The sequence below is a fragment of the Phlebotomus argentipes genome, unplaced genomic scaffold, assembly GCF_947086385.1.
Source record: "Phlebotomus argentipes unplaced genomic scaffold, Phlebotomus argentipes genome assembly contig_5, whole genome shotgun sequence".
Classification (NCBI taxonomy): Eukaryota; Metazoa; Arthropoda; class Insecta; order Diptera; family Psychodidae; genus Phlebotomus; species Phlebotomus argentipes.
In genome coordinates, this window is record NW_026776165.1 from 1651772 (window position 1) to 1673043 (window position 21272).

Genomic DNA, 21272 nt, shown 5'->3' on the forward strand with positions numbered 1-21272 from the left:
CAGCACTTTAAAAAACGTTTCCCGAAGTTGCGGGTAAACAAGGAAACTGTTCAATTCCCGAACGAAGAATCCAGCCAAATTCACCAAACATCTGGACCGGAAAAATAAACTCGGCGCAGACCTCACGTCAAAAACAACCACTTGTTGGCTTTATTTACCTCCTGGAAATCAGGGGTTTATTCGCAGAAGGGATGAGCAAAGCCCAGGAGATTCCCTTCAAGGGCGAGAGGAACTCCAGCTCTTCGGCTGAGTGGAGTGATCACAGCTCCTCATCGAGTTTCTCCTCCCGATCTTCGTATAGCGGAAGGTGAGTTTTGCGCTTCTGCTGGAGTTTCTGGGCTAATTCTCGGGGAATCTTACAGTGACGACAGCTACATCCCCGACTGGGAGCCCTTCGTGACCTACGATGGGCAGCTATTCTACCTGGAACTCCATCCGGCAGCGCAAAATGCCAACAAGGAGCAGAATGTCGTCAACACTCTGGCTTCCGTCCGGAACGCTTTCGGCCGCGTCAGCACGCGCAGGAGCGCGAGGAGTGCTGGCATCAGTAAGCTGTCAAAGCTGATCTCCAGACGCCCAAAGCTGCCCATGCCGCAGGCGTCCGGTGGGGAGAACAAGGTCACTTTTCGCGAAACTTCCACCGGTCAAGTGAAGGAACTCACGATTTTGGTGGATCCTGCGCGTCGCCACAAGTTCGGACGCCGCACATCCATCAGCGAATCCCTCCTGGGCATCTCCACGTGTCCCTTCCCAGATGGGGAGCGCGTCATGGTGGCGGGATTCTCGTCAGTGCTGCAGAGTGTCAAGGTTGGCGACTGGATTACGAAGATTGACGATCAGGAAGTGACTGTGGCGAACTGGGAGACACTCTTGCTGGCCTATGACACTCTCAAGGAGGCTGTGCTCACGCTGCAGCAAACCGCCGATGAGAAGCCCATTGAGGAGCCCCAGCAGAGCCCGACGAAGTTCTTTAATCTCTCAATGATGGCAAACAATCTCAGTGTCATCTTTCCGGGCGTCGTTGATGAGGAAGATGAGCTCTTCGCGCTGCTGTACTTGACAATGAACGGAGATGTGGGACCAATCAATCAGGACACGCTGTTCTGCTACCCGGAGAAGGAGAAGAACAGCTTCTACGCCACCAGAGGCACTTTCCTGACACTCAACTCACTCCTGACCACGGATTTCCACGCCAGTCCTCAGGTTACAACACTGGACATCAACGGAAAGATGTTCCACATTGTTTACACGCCCTTCAATGAGGATCTCATGATTGTGGCTCTGTCCACACAGTGTGGCAGTCCGGAGGAGGCTGTGTTTCTCTCCAGAGAGATTCACAGAGTCCTGGAATTCTCCTATCGCGTCCTGCCAAGTGCTTTTGGCGAGGGAAACTCGGCCAGCCTCCGAGATCTCTGTCAGATAATTGAGTGGAGCGTTCGAATACGCCGCGCGCGCGGCGATTCCTTCGCTTTCGAGGAGATCCTGAGGGAAGTGCACCTGGTGCCGCTGCCCAAGGAGGCTCAGCTGAGGATTGACGATGCCCTGAGCGAGATGGAGGCGATGGACTATCGCGAGTGGAACTACGAACCGCTGAAATCGCACCGTGAGTTCTATATTTTGGGCAGTGCGGTGTTCTTTAAGGGCTTCCTCCTCGCCAGTCATCTCCCCGTGGCGGATTTGATTGATCTGAATGCCTTTCTGCGCCTTCACAGCGTTCCCAAACTCCTCGCGGAGCAGAGTGTGAAGGATTGCGTTGTGTGGAAGGAAGTCTTCCTCAAGAGTTGCGATCGCGGATTGACGGCCAATGGGAAGATTTACGGAATGCCAACAGGACGGTGGTTTCTCAACGTTGTGGCGCGTGGACAAATGGCTATTGCTGTCCTGCTGGAGTCCAGATACGTGGACGCCAGCCAAACTGCCCAGTTCATCCCACCGTCGCCATTCTATGTGGAGGAAATCCAGGACACACTCGAGCATCTCCGCAGTGGTGGAATTGAGACGCTGGCGTCCACCTGGATCGCCTCCAATCGGCGTCCGCAGTGCGTCACGAGCACTGTCCGTGAGGATTATGCGCAGCCCAGCACTTCGCCCACCAAGAAGATGGAACTGATCTCCATTCTGAAGCGCAAGAGCACGTCCAGTGAGAATGTCGATGTGGCTAGCAGTCTGACGCCCAGCGAGGACTCGCATAAGAAGGACGACGACAGCGAGAGCGATTGGGATGGCTTTCCGGACAGCCAGAAGAGCAGCAGTGGCTTTGACATGTCGGAAACCGAGACGCTGCTCAAGGAAGTGTCTGACATCATTCCCAGTCGCCTCACGAGTGGCCACAACAATGTCCTGCTGCACTTCGTGCAGCTGGAGATCGGCGAGGGCATTCTTCTAGCGCCTACGGTGACACACAGTGCCGACCTCGTGCGCGCCTTCAGACAGAGCTGCTTCCTCATCCACACCGTCCTGCAGAACACCATCCGCTTCCGCCAGCTGCTCTCGCAGGAGACCAGCAAGCCCAACTCGCACCGCTCGCTGGTGGCCATCAAGGAGCACGGCGTGCTGCTGAAGATGAACGCGCTGGAGTTCTGGGTCATTGGCAGGCTGTTCCTGGCCACCGGCAGGGAGACTTACCTTTGCCACCTGGCCGACGTGCCGCAGAATCTCGTGGAGATCGCCTTCAGACTCACGCTGAACGCCGCCGGATAATCCGTCCAAGTCTTCCAACTCTGTGGAGTTCAAGTGCAATTTGTAATACTCGCTTTTCAGACTTCGCAAAGGTTTTGAGGGTATTTTTTAAGCATTCTTTTAGCACCGAAAATCGTCACAAAAACTTTCCTTTTGCAATATATTTTTATTTAATTACAATTAGGATAATTTTATACAGTGGCGACCAGAGAAAGGAGTCACATTAACAACTATTTAATTGAATTAATTTACAATTTTCAAATCAAGACTATGATTTTTAGACAATATATTCATCAGTATTTCTTACGATTGACAATGAATAAAATGAGCTTGAAAAGAGACCTGAAGCTTCATTGCTTATCGGCAGCGATTGCTCAACTTCAGTTCCCTCCTGTCGTCCAATCGAACATTGCATAATGTGCATAAGATGCAATTACAGCCTTATTGACTCAATCTTACGTATGACTGCGAATCAAAGTCCACGAGGTTAATAAGACGCCTTCTTCTCCCCGGTGAATTTTCCCCGTTTGCCCAAAACTGTCGAGATTACAAGGCACGACCTTTGGGAGTGCATCGTGTGGTCGCTCGCCTCGTCATCGATCAGTGCTTTTTTTGCCACGAGATTCACTGGCGCTCGCCCGTTTTCCGCCTTATCGGGCCTTATCACTGTCAGTGGAGCTCACAGAGTTGCCGATAAATCTCGGCCCAGTCAGTCAGTGTGCAGCAGTGCTCGGAATTGTATCGTGCAGAGAGTGTTCCGTGATGTTGTAGAAACTTCTTCCTCCTGTCCCAGAGTGTCGATCATGCGATTCCAGCAGAGCGACGAGTCCGACTACGGAGCGGTGGAAGTGGTGCCGAAGTGGGACATCCTGCTGTGCTGCACCGGCGGCGCCTTCCTGGGCGTCTGGGTGATGGTCAAGTGGTTGATCCACTACCTCTGGACCGTGGTGAATCCCAGGGCGGTGCCGCCCAGGAGCCACAGTGCGCCCGAGAAGCCACCATCGTACCTCGTGGACAGCAACTTCGGCCGGCATTCCTACGTGAAACTGAGCGTGAGTCCGCCAATCGGCAGTGCTTTCCCCGCCAGTGACCTTCTTCCGACATTTCACTGATAACAAGAGGTGGACAGAGAATCCCGCGGAAAAAAAGTGTCTCGCATGATAGAGCGACTTGTGCATTTGCGTGAAGTCAAGGGAATGCTTTGGCAATGATAAACAGTGAACGCAACACAAAGTCATTGTCATTCACTCTGCCGGATGATTTCCTATAAGTGAAAAGTCAATTGATAGGAGAAATGCAATTTGTTTGATTGAAAAAGAGTGACAAAATAACAGTTTAAAACAGGTTTAAAGTGCTAACAAAATGTTCTTTGACGACACTTTTTTAATTTAAATTGTTTCTACACAGTTAATAAGTCGTCTAAATAATTAAGATAACAGCGGAAAAAATAGCGTATTTTATCTTCTACTCAATTTAAACAACTATTCTAATGTTTTTTTGCTGGATATTTTGCTAAAACAGTGTAGAAAATTCTCTAATTACTGATATTCCAATTTTTCAATTAATTCTCGAAAAACATAGAAAAAAGCATCTCTGATCTGTGAACTTGTCTTTCTGCGCATTGCAGAGAACCAAATTTCACTATGTCGAGGCGGGAAATGCAACGGATCCCGTGATTTTCCTGCTGCACGGCTTCCCGGATTGCTGGATCGGCTGGCGTGAGCAGATCAAGGAGCTTTCGCGCTTCTTTCGCGTCATCGCGCTGGACCTCAAGGGCTTCAATGACTCGGACAAGCCGCTGTGGCGCTCAGAGTATCGCATTGAGAAGGTGTGTCGTGAGCTTGTGGACTTCATTCACAGCTTCAACGTGAACTCAGTCACGCTCATGGGTCACGATCTGGGCGGAATGCTGGGCTGGATTCTGGCGCACACGAATCCGCGAGTGGTGAATCGGCTGATTTGCGTCTCGGCGCCGCACCCAAACCTCATCTGGCGGAATCTGGTGAGCTCCAAAGTGCCCATCAACAGTGCCTGGCTCAAGTTCATCCAGCTGCCGTGCCTCCCGGAGATCGAGCACGTGCGGCCGGACAGTGGCTTTCTGGAGCGCAACTTCACGCACGTGGACAACACGCGTTCCAAGTCCAAGTACAACAATCTACAGCCGCTGAACGGCTCGGCGAACGAGAAGGGACACATCCTGGACGCGTACAAGTACATCTTCAGTCGCAATGAGGACTGGAATGGACCGCTGAACTACTACAGAAACCTGCCCTTCTACCGCATCAGAGAGGGATCCCTCGTCTCGTGTCCCTGCCTCATCGTCACGGGTTTGTGTCCGCGCGCCAGCGCAGAATATCCTCTGTGTGCTAAAGGACTTGAATGCTTTTTGCAGGCAACTCCGATCCGCTCTTCCGGTTGGAGTCTGTGATCAAGAGCACGGATTTCTGTGAGAATTTCGTGGTGAAAATCATCGAGGGCGCCGCGCATTGGCCACACCAAGAGACGCCGCTCGAGTTCAATCGCATCGTCCTGAAGTTCCTCGTCGGTGAGTTTCTCTGTTGTTGGCTTCTGTGTGTTTGTCGCCCCTAAAAGCGCCCCACTTGCAGGCTCTCGCGCCAGCCAGACGCTGGAGAAGCCGGAGAAGGTGAACAACAAGGGTTTGGTGGGATTCATGCTGGGCGCCGTGTCGAACAGCGTCAACAAGATTCACAATTCTGTCCAAATGAGAGCCACGGAAGCCTTCTAATCAACCCCAAACTCTCTCTCTCACTCCCGTGCGGGAAATTCAGGGAAAAATCACTGTTATTGTTGTTTCTTCTGCATTTGATATTAAGTCAGTACAATTTATCTCTCGTTTTGTATGTTATAAATATATTTTTACAAGGAAACTTTGTGAGTTTTAAGTGGAAAAAATACACGTTTGAGTTCATGCACAAAAGATTCAATTTTGTTAATAGAAAAAATACCTTTGAAACACCATTAAAACTTCTTCTTCTCCAAGAGCACAAGCTTTTATTGATTTTAGTGCTTCATAGTCGACTTTGAGGCCTTTCAAAGGATATGTGACTTTAGCAAATTAGCAGTATTCAATCGATTGACACAGAATAATTTGATTTTCATAGGGAATACTTTGAAAAATATCAGCATAACTTTTCAGAAATTAAATGTTATTTTCACAAATCATTTCTCGTATTAACCGCAGAGTTACATCAGAACTCACTGTACATCAGAACTAAATGTACATTTGAATTTATGTGTCGCTTAAGAACTTTGGACTGTAATTCAGACTTTTCCCAACGACAATGCGAGAACGCCAGTCTTCCCGACGGAAGGATAGCGGTTGGAGCATTTGAGGCTGAACATGAATTGAGGCTTTCGAGAGGGTTGAATTGCTCAGAGTGCATTCATCTGCTATCTTGCACTTATCATCAAAATTCTATTCATCAAATCTCCGAAATGACGGGCGTTGAAAGTCTGAGGCGTGAAATGTGCTCTTATCTCACGTACTCATGTCACTCCGGCGGATCTGCAGGCCTTTTGTGCACTCATCTGGACGCGGAGGTCTTGCGAGCTCACGTGTGACCGAAAATCTACGCGACTTTGTGCACAGAACGGAGAGGAAGTGGCTTCCAAGAGACTCGTGACTGCGTCACAACTGCAATTTTCGCTGATGCGGAGTGTCTGAAATGCGGATCTTTCGGAGCGAAGCAATAACGATATTATGTTCAATATGTCATAAAAGCCCAGGTCTCCAGAGCACTCTTCCACCCTCACGATTGCAAATGATATTGAACGCGTTGAAGTAATTCCCCCCGCTGGCGACCGTGCATGGAAGAATGGCGCCCTCCTGATGGGTTTTCCCTATTGTTGGCGCTGGTGGAAATGCGAGTTGAATACTCAACAAGGAGGAATTATTCGGAAAATGTGCACAGACTCCCACCCTTTCGCCAGCACACTGCTGTACATATACTGTATGTATTCCCCGAAAATGCGACGCACCAATTGATAATTTCCTCATAGAGAGAACGCTCGCATGACATCCCGATTCTATCCCAACGCGTCTCACCCTCGTTATGGTTTCATTTTGTGATTTGCATTATGCGCCCCCTCGAGACGCGCCCCGTCGCTTACATAATGCACGGCAACGCCCTTCGTCACCACCCTTCCCGCTCTTCTGGCGCTTTCTTTGCGTTTTTTTTTTCCTACCTCATCCCTTCATTTCGCTGCTCAGGGAAAAAGAAACATGGCGAGAGCGCTTTTCATTCCCTTTTTGTGCCATCACCAATGCCTTTTGGGGGAAGAAAAGTGGGAAAATCTCGAGATTCGCAATGGAAATGAGTGCTTCTTTTTACTAATTAAGGCGGATTTTTCCCATCTGGAGAGTGAATTTGAAGAAAGAACAGAAATTATCAATCTTTCAGTGTTAATTGAGAGGCTTTAATATAGATTTTGAAGTCCAAAATACGTTATTTTTGTTAATTTTTGAGCTTCTTTTATCTCTTGACAGGTAAATTGTACATAATATAACCAAATATTTTATTGAATTATTACTTAACACCACAATAGTTTCTTAGTTCTCATTTTACGTTAAGTAAGAAAAGTTGCACGAATGTTTTATAATATTATCATTCTATCGCTTTTAATGGATAAATATTCATTGAATATTTTTTTCTTATTCGTAATATAAAAGAGAATGAATTAAGTCACTGTGCATTGTAATAAAATCAAGCTTAAGATCAGAAAATCTGATTCATTCAAAAATTTATTCTTAGATAAAATATAGAATTTTGCTTTATTGCCATGAAACTATAAGTAATAAAACAGTCACAATTTCCTTTTTCTGTTCTTCTGATCACATTTTAGGGTTTTCCAATGAAATTTTGACCAAAAGTGATAGATTTTTAGATAATTTTACTAGAACAATACAAGTCTTCTTGCTGTTATTTAATATCTTGTGATTAGTATTTCCGGTATTTCTAATTCTAATTCAACATGAAGCGATTGCATAAAAACTTCAAATCAAAATTAAGCTTCTTCAAACGCCTTAAAAAAGCACGTATATCCTAGAAGTTTTGTATGAAGGCACATGGATTAATTATAATCGTAAAGATAAGTCGTTTCCTCAATCGATCCTTTGAGTAGAACTGACAAATGAAGCTCTCTCATCCGCTCCTTTCTCACAATGTGGACCTCACACGATGCGACAGCATAATAAGTTTCTCTGGAGATGAAGCCAATAAATCCGATTTTAATTGACAGCGAGACACTCTTCTGTTAATCCTGCAATAAATCAATTTTCCCAACTTGGACAACTTTCTGCACGGCTGCAAATCACCTTCGAGACACTTTGTCATTTCAATTGTGAGACATTTTCAATTTGCAGTGTGAATTTAATTAGGGGGCAAAAGAATGACGGCGATGAAATGCAATTAAGAGGAAGCGCGCGGTGCCATTATTGCGTTTTGCTAATGAGGAGACGCCCATGCTGGCCGGGAGTTCTCCAGCGGGATCCCAAAGAGAGGCGAAGAATGCGGGAATTGGGCTGAAGTTTTGTGTAGCAAATGTGTGTAATTGCCGTGTATAAATTCATTACGGCACAATGGCAAAACGGCCGTATTTTGATGGAATTGCTGCAGAATTTTCAGCCCTCGAGTTGAGAACATATATACGAAAAACTACCCTCTCTCGGGGTGTGTAATTGAATTTTCCCGATGGAGGGCAACAGCAGAAGGGGGCGAAATGTTTTATTCATGCTGATACGCCACAGTTGAGTATCGACTTGTGCAATAGACTTTTTTTCCGACCCTCCGACACGTCAACAGGCCCTCGAATTTTGTCACTTATGTAATCGACCATCATTGTCACGTATATTATTTATTGTCGTGCTGAGGGAAAATTCATGTGAAAACGCACAAAGTATGGCTTTCATGTGACGGGACAAAAACCGTCGTCGTTAGAATTTCAATCCGCCGCCGATCATTTGGCCCAAAATGAGGGGTTGTTTTCAATTTGGCTGCCACACTGGGCTCGAACAATGGATGATACATGCGATGATGTATTCATACTTTGCCGACAGCCTCATATTACAATCCCATTTCCCGCGGGGGAAATTGCAAATCCACCCCCTCAACCAGGCGCCCATTTTCGCGCGCGCGAGTATGCAATTTCAGTGGAAAAATGTCTCTCTTCCGCCTCGACTCTAAGTTCATTAATCCCACGCCCCTCCATTCTGGGGGGATAGTGAATTTTTAATTCATCAAAAGAACTGTCCAAAGTTGCGCGTCCCTCGTGCAAATCATGGAAAGTTTCTCCCAGGAAATGTGAAGAGGAGGTTTTTGAAACAAGACCAATGGAGAGGATAATCCTCTCCATGGCGACATGGAATTCATTTTAATTTGGCTGCACGGGGTTGAGCATGTCAGAGAATGTGTCGAAGTGATCCTCAAAAATGCCCGTCAAATTGTCAAGAGATTCTTGAGCTCTCATGAGTCACGAAGGGGTGCTCGAGCGCGCCCAATTTGTCCAGGGTGTGAGCATTTAGCTGGGGGATTGGCAGAGAAGTCTTGAGACTGGCAAACTCAACTCTGCCATGCGGAAGTGAGGAGTTCGCACTCGAGGAGGCTCAAGGTGACGGATTGAGGGTGGAAATTGAGTTCGTTGATGAAGTTCATCTTGTCCTGCACTTCCTCCAAACGTCCGTCTTGCACACATTTCTCTCTCTCTCTCTCTCTCTCTCTCTCTCTCTCTCTCTCTTTGGCTCTGCGGTGTGCTGATCAGCATCGGTAAAACACATATCAATTCAGTCAATCAATAAGCAGACTCAATAGGTGTCTATTTAGTTGCTCTATGCGTGCCCAGACTGGGATATTGAGTGTCCATTGATGGGTGGAAAATAGCCTCTGGAGAGGCAGAGTTGGCAATAATAGCAATAATTACTATACGGTGATTGAGGAAGAAGACAAGCATGAGAAACGCCTCTCACCACAATTAATGCACACATTTGATTTCCACCTGAGGTCGCATCTCTTCTTGATGCAAATTTGGCAATATCCGCACACCAGTGAAACTGCGTTGAAAGAAAAAGATGGGAGGAAATTGACGCCGAGATGGAAGACAAAATTGTCGAAATGACCAACAAGAAAATTGCCTCTCAACACCCATCTAGAAAGTGTTTCAAATAATGCCCAGGCAGTTGAAAGAACTCTCAGTTGTTGAGCAAGAAGTTGTCGAGTCATTTTGCCTAACGAACAGAGTGAGAGAGAGAGAGAAGCCTTTTAATATCTATAATAAATTCTTTTCATGGGGTTTCAACATAAATATATTATTATTGCTATAATTATACACTTTATTTGTTTGTTACTGTTGTTATGGGTCTCGTTTCGAAAGAGATCCCAAGCCACCAACTTCAGCCTCCCTCTCACAATGCCCGTGGTCACACTGATCGCTATCTTGGGCCCAGGATTTGGGCCTCATCTTCCACTTGACGATGACGCTGGGAATTCGTGATCGCGCTGCCCAATCGCTGAACCTAATTCATTGGGCAATTTGCTCACAATGGACAACAATTTTCTTACACAACGGCTTCCATGGGACTCTGTCAACCCAATCGAGCGTTTCCCAATAGCTGCTGCTTATCCAAATTGCCTAAACCTGCATTTGACATTTACATTTCACACTTTAATTAATAATGAAAGAAATACCTTGAAATTTGAGCATTTATTACAGAATTTCCTGTTAAGAAATGCAAATGAAAGTGCTCAAAAATCTCTGCAAGACTCCAAAATTGTTTCTTCTAATTGTTAAATATTCTATTCGATTCTAAAATTCTCACTCTGAGAATTTCTGGTGCACTTTGAAGTTTAGGAAAAATTTTTTATTGCGCAATTGCTTAAATTTTCTCCTTTTTCTTAGGCACATAAGAAACGCAACAGCTGAATCTACTTTGATTTTTCTTAACTGCACTAATCATACGATTTTTCTGTTTTTTGTAGTGTTATTTGAATTAAAATCACATAAATAATTCCTGTTGGCTTACAATGTTACAGTATTCTTTGTAATCCATTCTTTTTACACAATCATTTGATACTTGGAAGGGGTTAATAAATGATTTGTATTCCGAATATGTGCAACTTGAATATATAATCTGGTATTATGAATCTATTCTCCTGGAAATTTGCATCACATTGAGACTGAGAGTGCATTGAATGCATGATATAAAATGATTTTCACCCATTATTTTGTGCCAAGTTTAATGTGTCTTTCCTACTAAAGTCTGGAGGAATATAGTGAGTGGAAAGTATCGAGTTTCATTGGGATTTGTCAACCTTCTTTGAGAAATGGAAGTGATATTTTTGACACTGCTTCTGAGGTGTTAAAATTGGTGAAAAATAGAGTGATAATTTGTATTGAAATACGTCTGTGGCCTCGGGTGTCAAATTCTGTGGTCTTTATCCTCAATTTTTTTCTGGTTTGATTGAATTGGATTTGTATGTACAATGCATTTACGGGGGGCTTTAAAATTGTATTAAATCTCTTCAGCATCACTTTTCTTCGGGCGTCTCACTCGATGTATAATTTTCAATATCCTTATCATGGAACTCCTCGTCATTGTCAGTGACGGGGCAGCAAACAAAGGAGTCTTCCCGGGATTGAGCCGAGGGTGAGGCATTGACTTGCGCAATGTTGCAGCATGGCAGCCATTATGTACAGCCATGATCCCGCCTCCGGAGCATGTAAAACACAGTGGAAAAGCCGATGGTGAGATAAAAGACCCTCCTCTGCCACTGGATGCTCTCACACTTCCCCGATGAGAGCGAAATAATCGTACTCATTCATGGGCGAACCGGCGAAGGGTGAAGTCGATGGCTTTCAACATAGTCACCCTTCTCTTAATGCTAAGAGACCCTCTGCCAGCAGCGCTACTGCTCAGCGCCTCTGCTGAGAGCTTCACTCTGGCTTGCCGGCATTGCCAAGAGATGGCGGTGCTGCGCTTCCCCCACCCTCGACCGACCAACCCTTCGAGCAGAAGAATAGATTTCAAAATACAACAATTCAGCTCGATTGCTATCGAACAACCCTTGAATATTTTGGATTGAAATCACCTTTTAGGTGTCATATATTGTATTCAAAGATCTTTTTTTTTTCAGAGAAAGGGTTCGAATTGGAGAAGAGATTAAACGTGGATTTCATGAGAAATTCTTGGAAATTGGTTGGAAAATGAGTTAGTATTTCAATATAGGCAGGAATTGATAGTATAATTTGGAGGATAATTAAAATATGAATTCAAATTTACCGTCTTTGTGCGGATATATGTTCAATTTCTTCAGGAAATCAACAGCTGTTTGCCATGTTCATCCCGTGACTGACAATATTCTTAGTCGACAAAGTATTTCGGGAAGCCACACACCGCGAAAAGAGCGGATTATCCTTGGCTTCTCGGGTGACGAAAGAGACACGGAGAGTGTGGCGATGGAAGTTGGAGTACTTTAGAGTGATGGATTAACATTAAAGTAAATACTTTGCTTTTAAGTTAATCCATTTCGCGAAAAGATTTTCCCGCGTGAAATCCACAAAATGAGTGCAAGCCGAGAAGGGCGAAAAGTTTGTGTTATTGCTGTGGATGGGAAAAAAAGGGCAGAGCAAGCATATGGAAATTGGGGGATAAAGAATTCTTTGGCTCTTCTCACCCCTTCCATAGTTTCCACAAACAATCGCGCCATTTGTCATCATTTCAGCCTCTTCGGGCACTTTACTTCTCTGGCACTTGGCCAGGCATTAACGCCTCTGTAATTAGAGAGTAAAAGATACACTTGCATCCTCTCCAATGCGCCCCGAGGGCCACCCTTGGGCGGGCCCATCAAATTATTACGTAAACACTGACCCTCATTGCTGACCGACTCCTAAAACGTCTCGCACCCAAAAAACAACATCGCCCATCCATCAGGAGTCACTCGCAGACACGGACAGTCATTGAAGCCCTAATAGTGGCAAATGCTGAGATAATTTGCAAGCTAAAATCAACGCCCCTTTCGCCAAGATGATTTATTGACTCTCCGCGAGCGCGCTTTGTGCACTCGACTTCTTAAATGCCGTTTCTGCCATCATCAACATGTTAAAATTCTGCATCATCCACTGACCAGAGCTGCAGAGTGGCGAAGAGTATGGAGAATACCTGGCTTTATCAGTGATCAATGAACTCCAGTGAATGGGGTTGTTTTGAACAGTGTTTTGGAGCAGTTTTGTTGCTTTTTCATAGACATTTTCCTTGAACTACCCTAATGGAATCCCGCGGGATTCACACTGTCCGCTATGGACTTTGAAGCTAATATTTTTATTGTTTTTGTGTTATTGTTTTAAATGTGTGTACAAAAATTCTCCACTTTCCCCTATTCGTGTTATATATTCTGAGCTTTCTTCCTGAACAACAGTCTCAATATTCCTTTGCTGAATCCTTAAATGAAATTGTGAACTCCGCGAGAGATCAAGATACACATTGGCTGCCCAGGGAAAATCCAGTGGGAAGTGGAGGAGAAATGAGGAAATTGACAGAGGCGAGAAACGAGAAAGCAATTGAATATAAAAGACATGAATAGGGAGGAAAATTACAAGGGGAGAGATTCTCAAGTAAACTCAATCGAGTGGACAGTTTACATTGAATGTCATCAGCATTTGCAACAACCCTCCTTGGGCGCCCAAGAAGCGGAAGCAGTTTTCGCATTATGCTCTCGCCCCTGATTCCTCAACTGTCTGTTGACACTCGAGTGCCGGCCACTCGATATGATTTAATATTGAGAATATTGGATTCTGCACAGTGTGATCTGGCGGAGAATCTGCAACTTTGTGACATTTTTCCAGCACAGTTGCACGGGGCTCCAGTTGAGTTACGACTCAGAATAGGTGCGTGAAAGTATCGTTCCAGAGTGTGAAAATTTTATTGCTGGCTGAAGACAAAGACGGCAATTCGTCAGGAGTTTTATGGGAGCTGCGAATTGTGCTGAATTCAAAGTCCACCGCGCTGAAGGGCTGATCAGTCGTCAAGTCTATTTGCTCGAGAGCATGCAATAATTCATGCACGGCGCACTCGAAGATGATCGGAAATCTCATATGGCGACGAATAAAAGTCCACCATAAAGAATCTTCAGAGACGCGCGCGGAGTAAATCTTCTGAGAATCTCTGGGCCATTGAGATGGACTTGAGTTCATTTGAAGTGCCACAACTACTGGATCTTCACTGATCCTTCAAGCTTGCTTTGTCGGCTCGCGATGGTGGCTTTTGTGCGAATCAATTAATGGCTCGATATCAACGCGATCGCAGAATTGCCAATGATCAGCAAGAATTACTTAGAATTTTCAAAATTGCACAGCAAAACGGCAGTTTCTCCTTGTGCACTGACGCGGAAAATGCTGAAAATTCGTTGGCGTGAGCAACAATTCACAAAATGTGCTACAATTGATCCGTTAATGCGTGAATTTTTGAACCTCTCAAGAAAGTTGCATCGCGCGCGCGGGTAAAAAACGGAAATGGAGGATTGCTGTGTAGAGGCAGAAAAAACATGCATTATTGTCATGTCATGGCTCATAAAATAAATGAGGCGTGTTGCAAACGCTCACCTCCGAAATATGATTAAGTTCTCGGCCTCAAACAATAAAAGTCAACCCGGGGAAAAAGATGAATTGGTGAAGTTGTGAGCCAAGAACTCTACCAATTTGTCAGCACATGCTTCGATCACAAACAAAACTTTTATCAGCGCGGATCCCCATCGGCCATGAGATCATAAATTGTACATAAATCATCGATCATACGAAACAAAAGAGCAGTCATCGATCCCCATCTTCGAGAATCACGCTGTTGAGGTCTTTTTCACCATCTCGGCATTCCACCTTCGTCGGCCAGACTCTTCTCAGATGATTGTAAATTAATCGTGTTAAACGGATTCCGATCTCCACATTTTTTTTCTTCTCCAACGCATCTCTCTCAATTCAACACGTCCGATTTGAGCGTCTTCGCGAGACATTTGCTGGGAAAATACATTCATTGTTCAAATCATGTTATTTTCATGGCGCGATCCATTGACAAGAGATCAGCGAGGATCGCGCGCACACTGATGGATCATCCAATTGTACCAACTCCAGAGGGTTCATGAGAATTTCCACTGAAAAAAAAATCGATCGCCAAAATTGATCATGATCGATGCTCGCCATACAACAAGTATTATTATCTCCGGCATTACACATATTGCTTAGAAATGAGAAACCCCAAATTTGACGGCCCGGGATTTTTCCCGAAGAGGCGTGCAAGTGTACATCAGGCGCCCGAGTGAATTGATCAAGTATGAGAAGTCAGCAAATGACACGATGATTGTTAAAAATTATTAACTAATCTCCCAGAGCCATCGAGGAATGGGGCAAAGAGCCCAGCACTTGGCGCGTTGTAGGAAAAAGGCGAGGTGGCTTTTTGAAGAATCATGTGAATTGATGATTTTGATAGATCATCTGACCGTTTGCCAGAAGAAATTTCCCATATATGAAGATCTATGATCGCCATGGCTTCTCAATCAAAATTGTGCTTGTTGTGAGCGGAGTTAATGATGGGTGTGTCTCCCCTCGGCCAGTTACAACAGCCTCATTGTGTCGATTGATTGATTATTATTATCGCTGCCGATGAATTGGTTACTGATATCGATATTGATTCACATCTTTTGTTCGCACATCTCCAGATCCCAGGCTCCCTCTCTCTCTCATCACCTGCCATCCGAGCGAAAGGAGCCCCGAATTGAGACATCTGGGCAGGTTGAGACTCCTTCAGAAACCACCTCATCACTTCCTGCGATCGATCGCGACAAGAAGCATCGCTGATGATGGGATAATTAATGGGGCTCTTCACACTTCCCTCGGCACTGTCGGTTAACGCCTTTTGCTTGACCCCTTCCGGCCTCAGCGGCTGTAATTGTTGTCTAAATTCGGTTATTTAGAAAAATTCGGTGGAATGTCCAATAACATTCGCTAGGAGTATCATCGGACAGTCTATTGAATGTCGCAGCATTGTCGAACAAAACAGATAAAGGTAAAATGTAGAGAAAAAGACTTTTAATTTGTTTAAATCTGTCTCAGAACGTTGATAATTTTCAACTGACAGCTGTCAGAATTCAAATTCAAATAGCAATTAAGTGTTTTCCGTTGGAACTTCAACACCTTCTCATCTACAAAAAACGGCCTTAAGCCTAAATATTCGTGTCAAACTTTCACCAAATGAATGAAATTCACGCTTCGACACTTATGCGTGATCCCTTCGAAATATGGAATTCATATTTTTCCACCAACCATTTGCCAAGACATTTTTATTCACTCTCATTTCCCTCTTAATCAATTTGTTCGCGGCCAGACGGAATTCCTGGACTTGCACAGCAGGTGTTAATATCATGCCTTTTTTCAGCATCAATTCACCGTTTTGTCTCACATTTTTTTCTATGGTGGGTTTTTCTTGAAACTGATGCGGACAAATTGTAGTGAATTATTGGTATAAATTGCTCCTTCACCTAATTCATGAATAAGGAAGGATGAAACATGATCTGATTTTGCTTATAGTTCCAAAATACCTTTAAAAAAATCCGCACAGCAATGAACTTGTAATCCAATCCGCAGATTACTTTTCCATTCAACCTTCATTATCCTGCCAACATGAAATTTAAACCCGCAAAAAGAGCGATTCATGGCAAAAACTGAGCTATTGAGGATGTTTATTAAATTAATTTCAAGAATACTTGCTGCCATTCAGGCGCTGTTTTCTCTAATTAAACAATGTGGGAGACAAAAGGGAATGAAAATGGCCCAAAATATTTATATGAGCCACAATACGTTTAATGGTTTCCGGTGCGAATTTTTATTACATCAATTTGCACAATCAACTCATGTTGAATATTGAAGATTAAATTACCGGAAATTCTGCAGTGGCGAAGAGCTTCTGGACGGAGTTTTTTTTTCTCCTTTTCTTCAACTTTCAACCCACCAATTGCTGCGCGGACTCACCTTAGAGAATTAATCATAGCATTGCGCGGTGAGACGATGACGATGAGGATTTCTCGTGAACACTTCCAGCGAAGCGATTATCGGTGGTGTGAAGACGATTGTCCTTCACATGGGCGCCCAATTAGCCCCTCAATTCACCCATGCGAAAACAGACAAATCACGTTCAGGTGCAGCAGCTCGATTGCATGCAAATTTGCCTATCACGCGTCAGTCCGACCCTGATTAGACAAGCACTCAGCGCACAGTATCTCTAACCTCAGCATTAACATGTTACAACATTAATAAAGACCAGAAGCTTTGACTGCTCCCAACTCGTCTTTTTGCCCCCACGGAATTCTACCATCATCGACTGGAGTCATAATCATTTTTGCCTCATGCTTTTTACCACTTTTTTCTCAACTCTTTCCCCGCGCGATGCCCACAAAGAGTCTCGGACGCGATGACTCGACGCATTTTCCATCGATATGGTAAAAATTTCATGAGACTGGCGATATTTTCATGACACGCCGAGGCACGGACTCAGTCTTGTGTGTTGCACAAGAGGAATGAAATTTGAAGAGAGTGAAGGACTTTGCAGTGTTCCTCGACAGGTGATTTAGGCAGAAATGATGAGAACAATTAATTTATTCACATTTCCTTTGTTATTGTGCTAGTGTGACAAATTGGTTCGAAACACTGTGAATTTCCAGAGATTCCTCGAGTTTCACACAATTTCCTTCAAATTGATCCTGATATGGAAAACCGATAAGGAAACCACAAGGTTTTCCTGCACAGAAGCAATATAATGGAATGTGGAAATTGGAATAGAATCTGCACAGCACTTCCTATTGCATTTCCACAAGTTTCATGCAGAATCTTTTACTCTTTTGGCACTTTGAAGGCGGTCTGGAAAATATCTTTCTCAACACTTTCTGTCTTCTTTTAAATTTAATTCGTGAATTGGAAGTTAATTGACAATCAAGTTTAGGAGATGAATGGATTTTCTAGAAATTTTCCTGATAGAAGCCGAAATAGAGAAAAGAAAACCAACAAATTGATAAAATCGCTTTTCTTCTGAGTTTGTCGCATAGAAATGATCTTATGAATGTCCTTTTTTTTCCTGCCAGGCCAACAAGATATGCATTTATTTTTCTCCTAATCCCAGGAAATTCTCTAAACTCGTTTCTCAGTCTCCTGCAGATTAGCCCGATGTGAACAATGATCTGCTAAGCTTCTCACCTATCGTGAAACCTTCGACTTGGCCAATTGATTCATGGCAAGAAGACGACTGAAATGGATGATTGACACTCTGTGGCGTTTCTCTCCCTTTGGCATCATTTGAATCTCAAATGGGAATGAGTCCAATAAAATAATTCTAAATAAATAAACAGATCGGGCGCGCACAATTCATCTATTGTGGGCTCTCAATTCTGGGCACTGGCGAGAAGGGTCGATTACGGCTGCGGTGAGAAACCTGCCAAACATGCCACTCATCGTCATCATTAAGGAAGAGGCGAGAGAGTCTGGAGATTCTCCGGATGGCATTGTTCAACTGCAAATGCGTACAAAACTGTTCACCTCTCTGACCCCACAACTTTCCAAGTGTTAACGAATTTTCCACCAATTATTTTTCCACAATCCTTCAGCGCGGCCAATAACGAGTTTGCGGCGCTTTTGCGCTGTGGATTTAACGATATGTGTGCAGTGAGAAATCCTCTCAAGTCACTCAACGCTGAATGACCAATTAATCAGTGAATTGATTTATAGACTGACAAAGTTTCAATTTCACTCACCTGCGAATTCCTGTGGTTTCTCACCTTCAAGTGTGACTGAATTGGATGGATAAAAAAGCCTCAATGAAATATTCATAAACCCACTGAATTTCCCAAAGAGACGTAACACGGAGTTGATGAGTAAAATCAACACACTTTCCGAGGGAAGTTTCCATCTGTGAAAATTTCAAATGACAACACAACAAATTACCGCACAGAAGCCTCAATGTGGCGGGGAAAGACACACAAAAGGGGCGGCCGGAGTGCGTGAGAAGGGTTGCACACACACACTGCTCCATTTCGCAGATTAATCTGCAAATTGATTACGCCACAACTGTGTCCATCCTGCAGAAAAACATCTCCCGAAGCCAAGGAATCCTCAGCATGGCTGATTGCGCCGTTTAACGATGTCGCGAGGGTGAATACATTTGCATTCATTCATTTTATTCCACTCTCTCTCTCTCTAAACCATAATTCCGGCCAAGTCAGATACGCTGAGATCCCTCGGCGCACAATCAACAAACAGATGGAGTTGGAGATCCAGCGATTATCATTGTATGTTCACGTCTCACAATCTCTGATTGCCAAATATTGCTTGAGACGTGTAAAGAATTTCCATATCCCTTTGGCTTCTTCCGCGCCATTTACCCCGACCTTCGCTATTTGCTGTATTTATGAATATTTTGATTCATGACTCGGGGTGGTAAAATAAGGACGTCTTTGGCACAGCATTATTTGTCCAAGTCTCGACTGGAAGGCAATTTGTGGGTGATTAACTTGGCAACGAAATGAAGAACTATATATTGAGATCATGAAGCAAAATTCGCCTTTGTCCACTATTTTCCACTACACTTACTAACATAAAACTTGACATAACATTTTTGAGGAACAAAATTTGAACACAAATTTTCAAAGTCAAAATATTGGTAATTATGAGTTTATTAATTATAATACTTTAATCTTTTTTATCTATAGAGATGAGAATTTTGTTGGAAGTTGAAGAATGCCAACACATCAAATTTTCAATTGGCTTTCCTTGTCAAAACCAATGAAGAAGCGATTCAAATAGAAGATTCTCGGAAAAACAGTATTACTCCACAATGAACAGATGTGATCTCCCAGCTAAACCTTATCCTGTGAGGGGCAAATAGGAGGTTTATCTGCACGACAGGTTGAAACAGAAGCTAATGCAAAATTGAGCGACGTGCCGTTGAAATGGTGTTCGTGATGGCTCCAAGAACCACTCCAAGATGGACACGCTGGGTCTCATTAGTGGATTTGGTGTTCGGGAGAAGGCAAGAATGATTGCCACAATTTCTCTGGGAGAACGCGTGATTTGGTGTCTGGGAGCGCGAGGGGGTCTCAATGTAGATTTTTAACGTCTCGCATGACTTGCGAGAAGTTGTTGGAAATGAAGCCATCACGGGAGATGTGAGATGTGGATCCACAATATGCGAGTGAATAATTTTCTAATCGATGAATTTCATGTATTAACAAGACGCTTGTATCAATAATCCGGCGGGGAGTGAGACACGCGCCTCCTCCTCCGGGATCCCGCGATCCTGGGCTCGCCAGTGTTTTACACTCTGAGGCATTCTTGTCTCTGATCGGAATCAGCGATGGACAATTAATTGAAATGTTTTATTGTGTAACTCTCCTCCTCATCTCTCCACCATTTTCGTTCGGCGCACACATGAATTGCGGGATCAGCGCGAGACGCACATTCATGATTCTCGTGAAAACCCCCAAAGAGTGGCTCAGTGATGATTGAGAAATTAATATGCCAGACACCTGATTGATTTCAATCAACAAAAAGACGGATGGAGTGGAGAAAATTGAGCTGAATAAATATACGCATTAATTTAAAAATCCTACAATTTCTCTAATGGATCATTTGGGATGATTTTTTCCCTCTCGCGTTGCCAGCGATCTCGTTGATGTTTACTGAAAGGCTTTTCGCTCACAATCCCATTGCTGACGATCAATGTTCTCCGGAGGCATCTCACAGCCATTATTCTCCGAGGCCACATTGTCACACTCTGCCCAGATCACTTCCCATCCAAATCCCCTGACTGCCTCCTTTCTCGCCCTGCAGCAAATGTGTTACATTTCAGCACATCGAAGGCGATAATCCGCCCAGATTACTCTGGCACCTTTTCATTGTCACATGACTCTTAATAGACTCCCTGAGCCTCAGCCTCGCTGCGGACAAAGAGCACTGCATGCCAGGAATTCTGGCCTTTCCTTTTCGCACGCGTGTTATAGACATCATAAATGGACGAAATGGACACTCTCTTGGCCCATGAAATCTCAACCGAGAGGAATTGCTTTCAATCGCCTAATCTCTGGGGGATTTTGGCCAAACTTAACTCCCCCAGATTAGAGCTAAGATAATAATCATTATTGTCGTCTCTTCAGCTCTTTCAGAGCTCTGGCTTCCAAACATTTTCTACAATGTTTTGTCCACACAGCGGATTTGTGGGTCATTTTGAGGCTTTTTCTCTTCATTTCCTTCAACAAACAAATCACATATACACCAAAGTAAATGCAAAAAGCTGCCTAATTACCATCCATCAGATGTGTTTAAGTCTCTGGCAAGGGAAATGTTTCTTTGGCAAACTATTGGTAAAATCTCGATGCTTTTGTTGTTCTTCTTCGGAAATTCTAAATTGCGGAAGACATTCTTAACATAACAAACATTTTCTATGCTTTCGTTACTCATCAATGCTTTAATGTTATGCTCTCTTGCATTATACTCACCTTTAGAGCACTTTTAAGAATTTAAAGGATCCTAAAAGGGTGCATAGAAAACGAGTT

The 21272-nt window shown here is 44.1% G+C and overlaps 2 protein-coding genes across 2 annotated transcripts; both read left to right on the plus strand.

Annotated features, from left to right (window-relative positions):
* The first annotated feature begins 191 nt into the window (after positions 1-191).
* LOC132265893 (protein inturned) lies at positions 192-3006 on the plus strand. The gene is made up of 2 exons (XM_059766681.1): positions 192-307; positions 363-3006. The coding sequence occupies exons 1-2, from the start codon at positions 192-194 to the stop codon at positions 2698-2700; spliced, it is 2454 nt and encodes an 817-aa protein (XP_059622664.1). The 3' UTR covers positions 2701-3006.
* A 149-nt stretch (positions 3007-3155) lies between these two features.
* LOC132265937 (epoxide hydrolase 4-like) lies at positions 3156-5567 on the plus strand. Its single transcript, XM_059766735.1, has 4 exons — positions 3156-3731; positions 4307-5006; positions 5072-5224; positions 5286-5567. The coding sequence occupies exons 1-4, from the start codon at positions 3483-3485 to the stop codon at positions 5423-5425; spliced, it is 1242 nt and encodes a 413-aa protein (XP_059622718.1). The 5' UTR covers positions 3156-3482; the 3' UTR covers positions 5426-5567.
* The last annotated feature ends 15705 nt before the right edge of the window (positions 5568-21272 follow it).

Coding starts and splice junctions, on each gene's coding strand:
- LOC132265893 (XM_059766681.1), top strand. CDS start 192: ATGAGCAAAGCCCAGGAGATTCCCTTCAAGGGCGAGAGGAACTCCAGC. Junction 308..362: donor CGATCTTCGTATAGCGGAAG/GTGAGTTTTGCG, acceptor GGAATCTTACAG/TGACGACAGCTACATCCCCG.
- LOC132265937 (XM_059766735.1), top strand. CDS start 3,483: ATGCGATTCCAGCAGAGCGACGAGTCCGACTACGGAGCGGTGGAAGTG. Junction 5,007..5,071: donor TCCCTGCCTCATCGTCACGG/GTTTGTGTCCGC, acceptor TGCTTTTTGCAG/GCAACTCCGATCCGCTCTTC. Junction 5,225..5,285: donor CGTCCTGAAGTTCCTCGTCG/GTGAGTTTCTCT, acceptor CCCCACTTGCAG/GCTCTCGCGCCAGCCAGACG.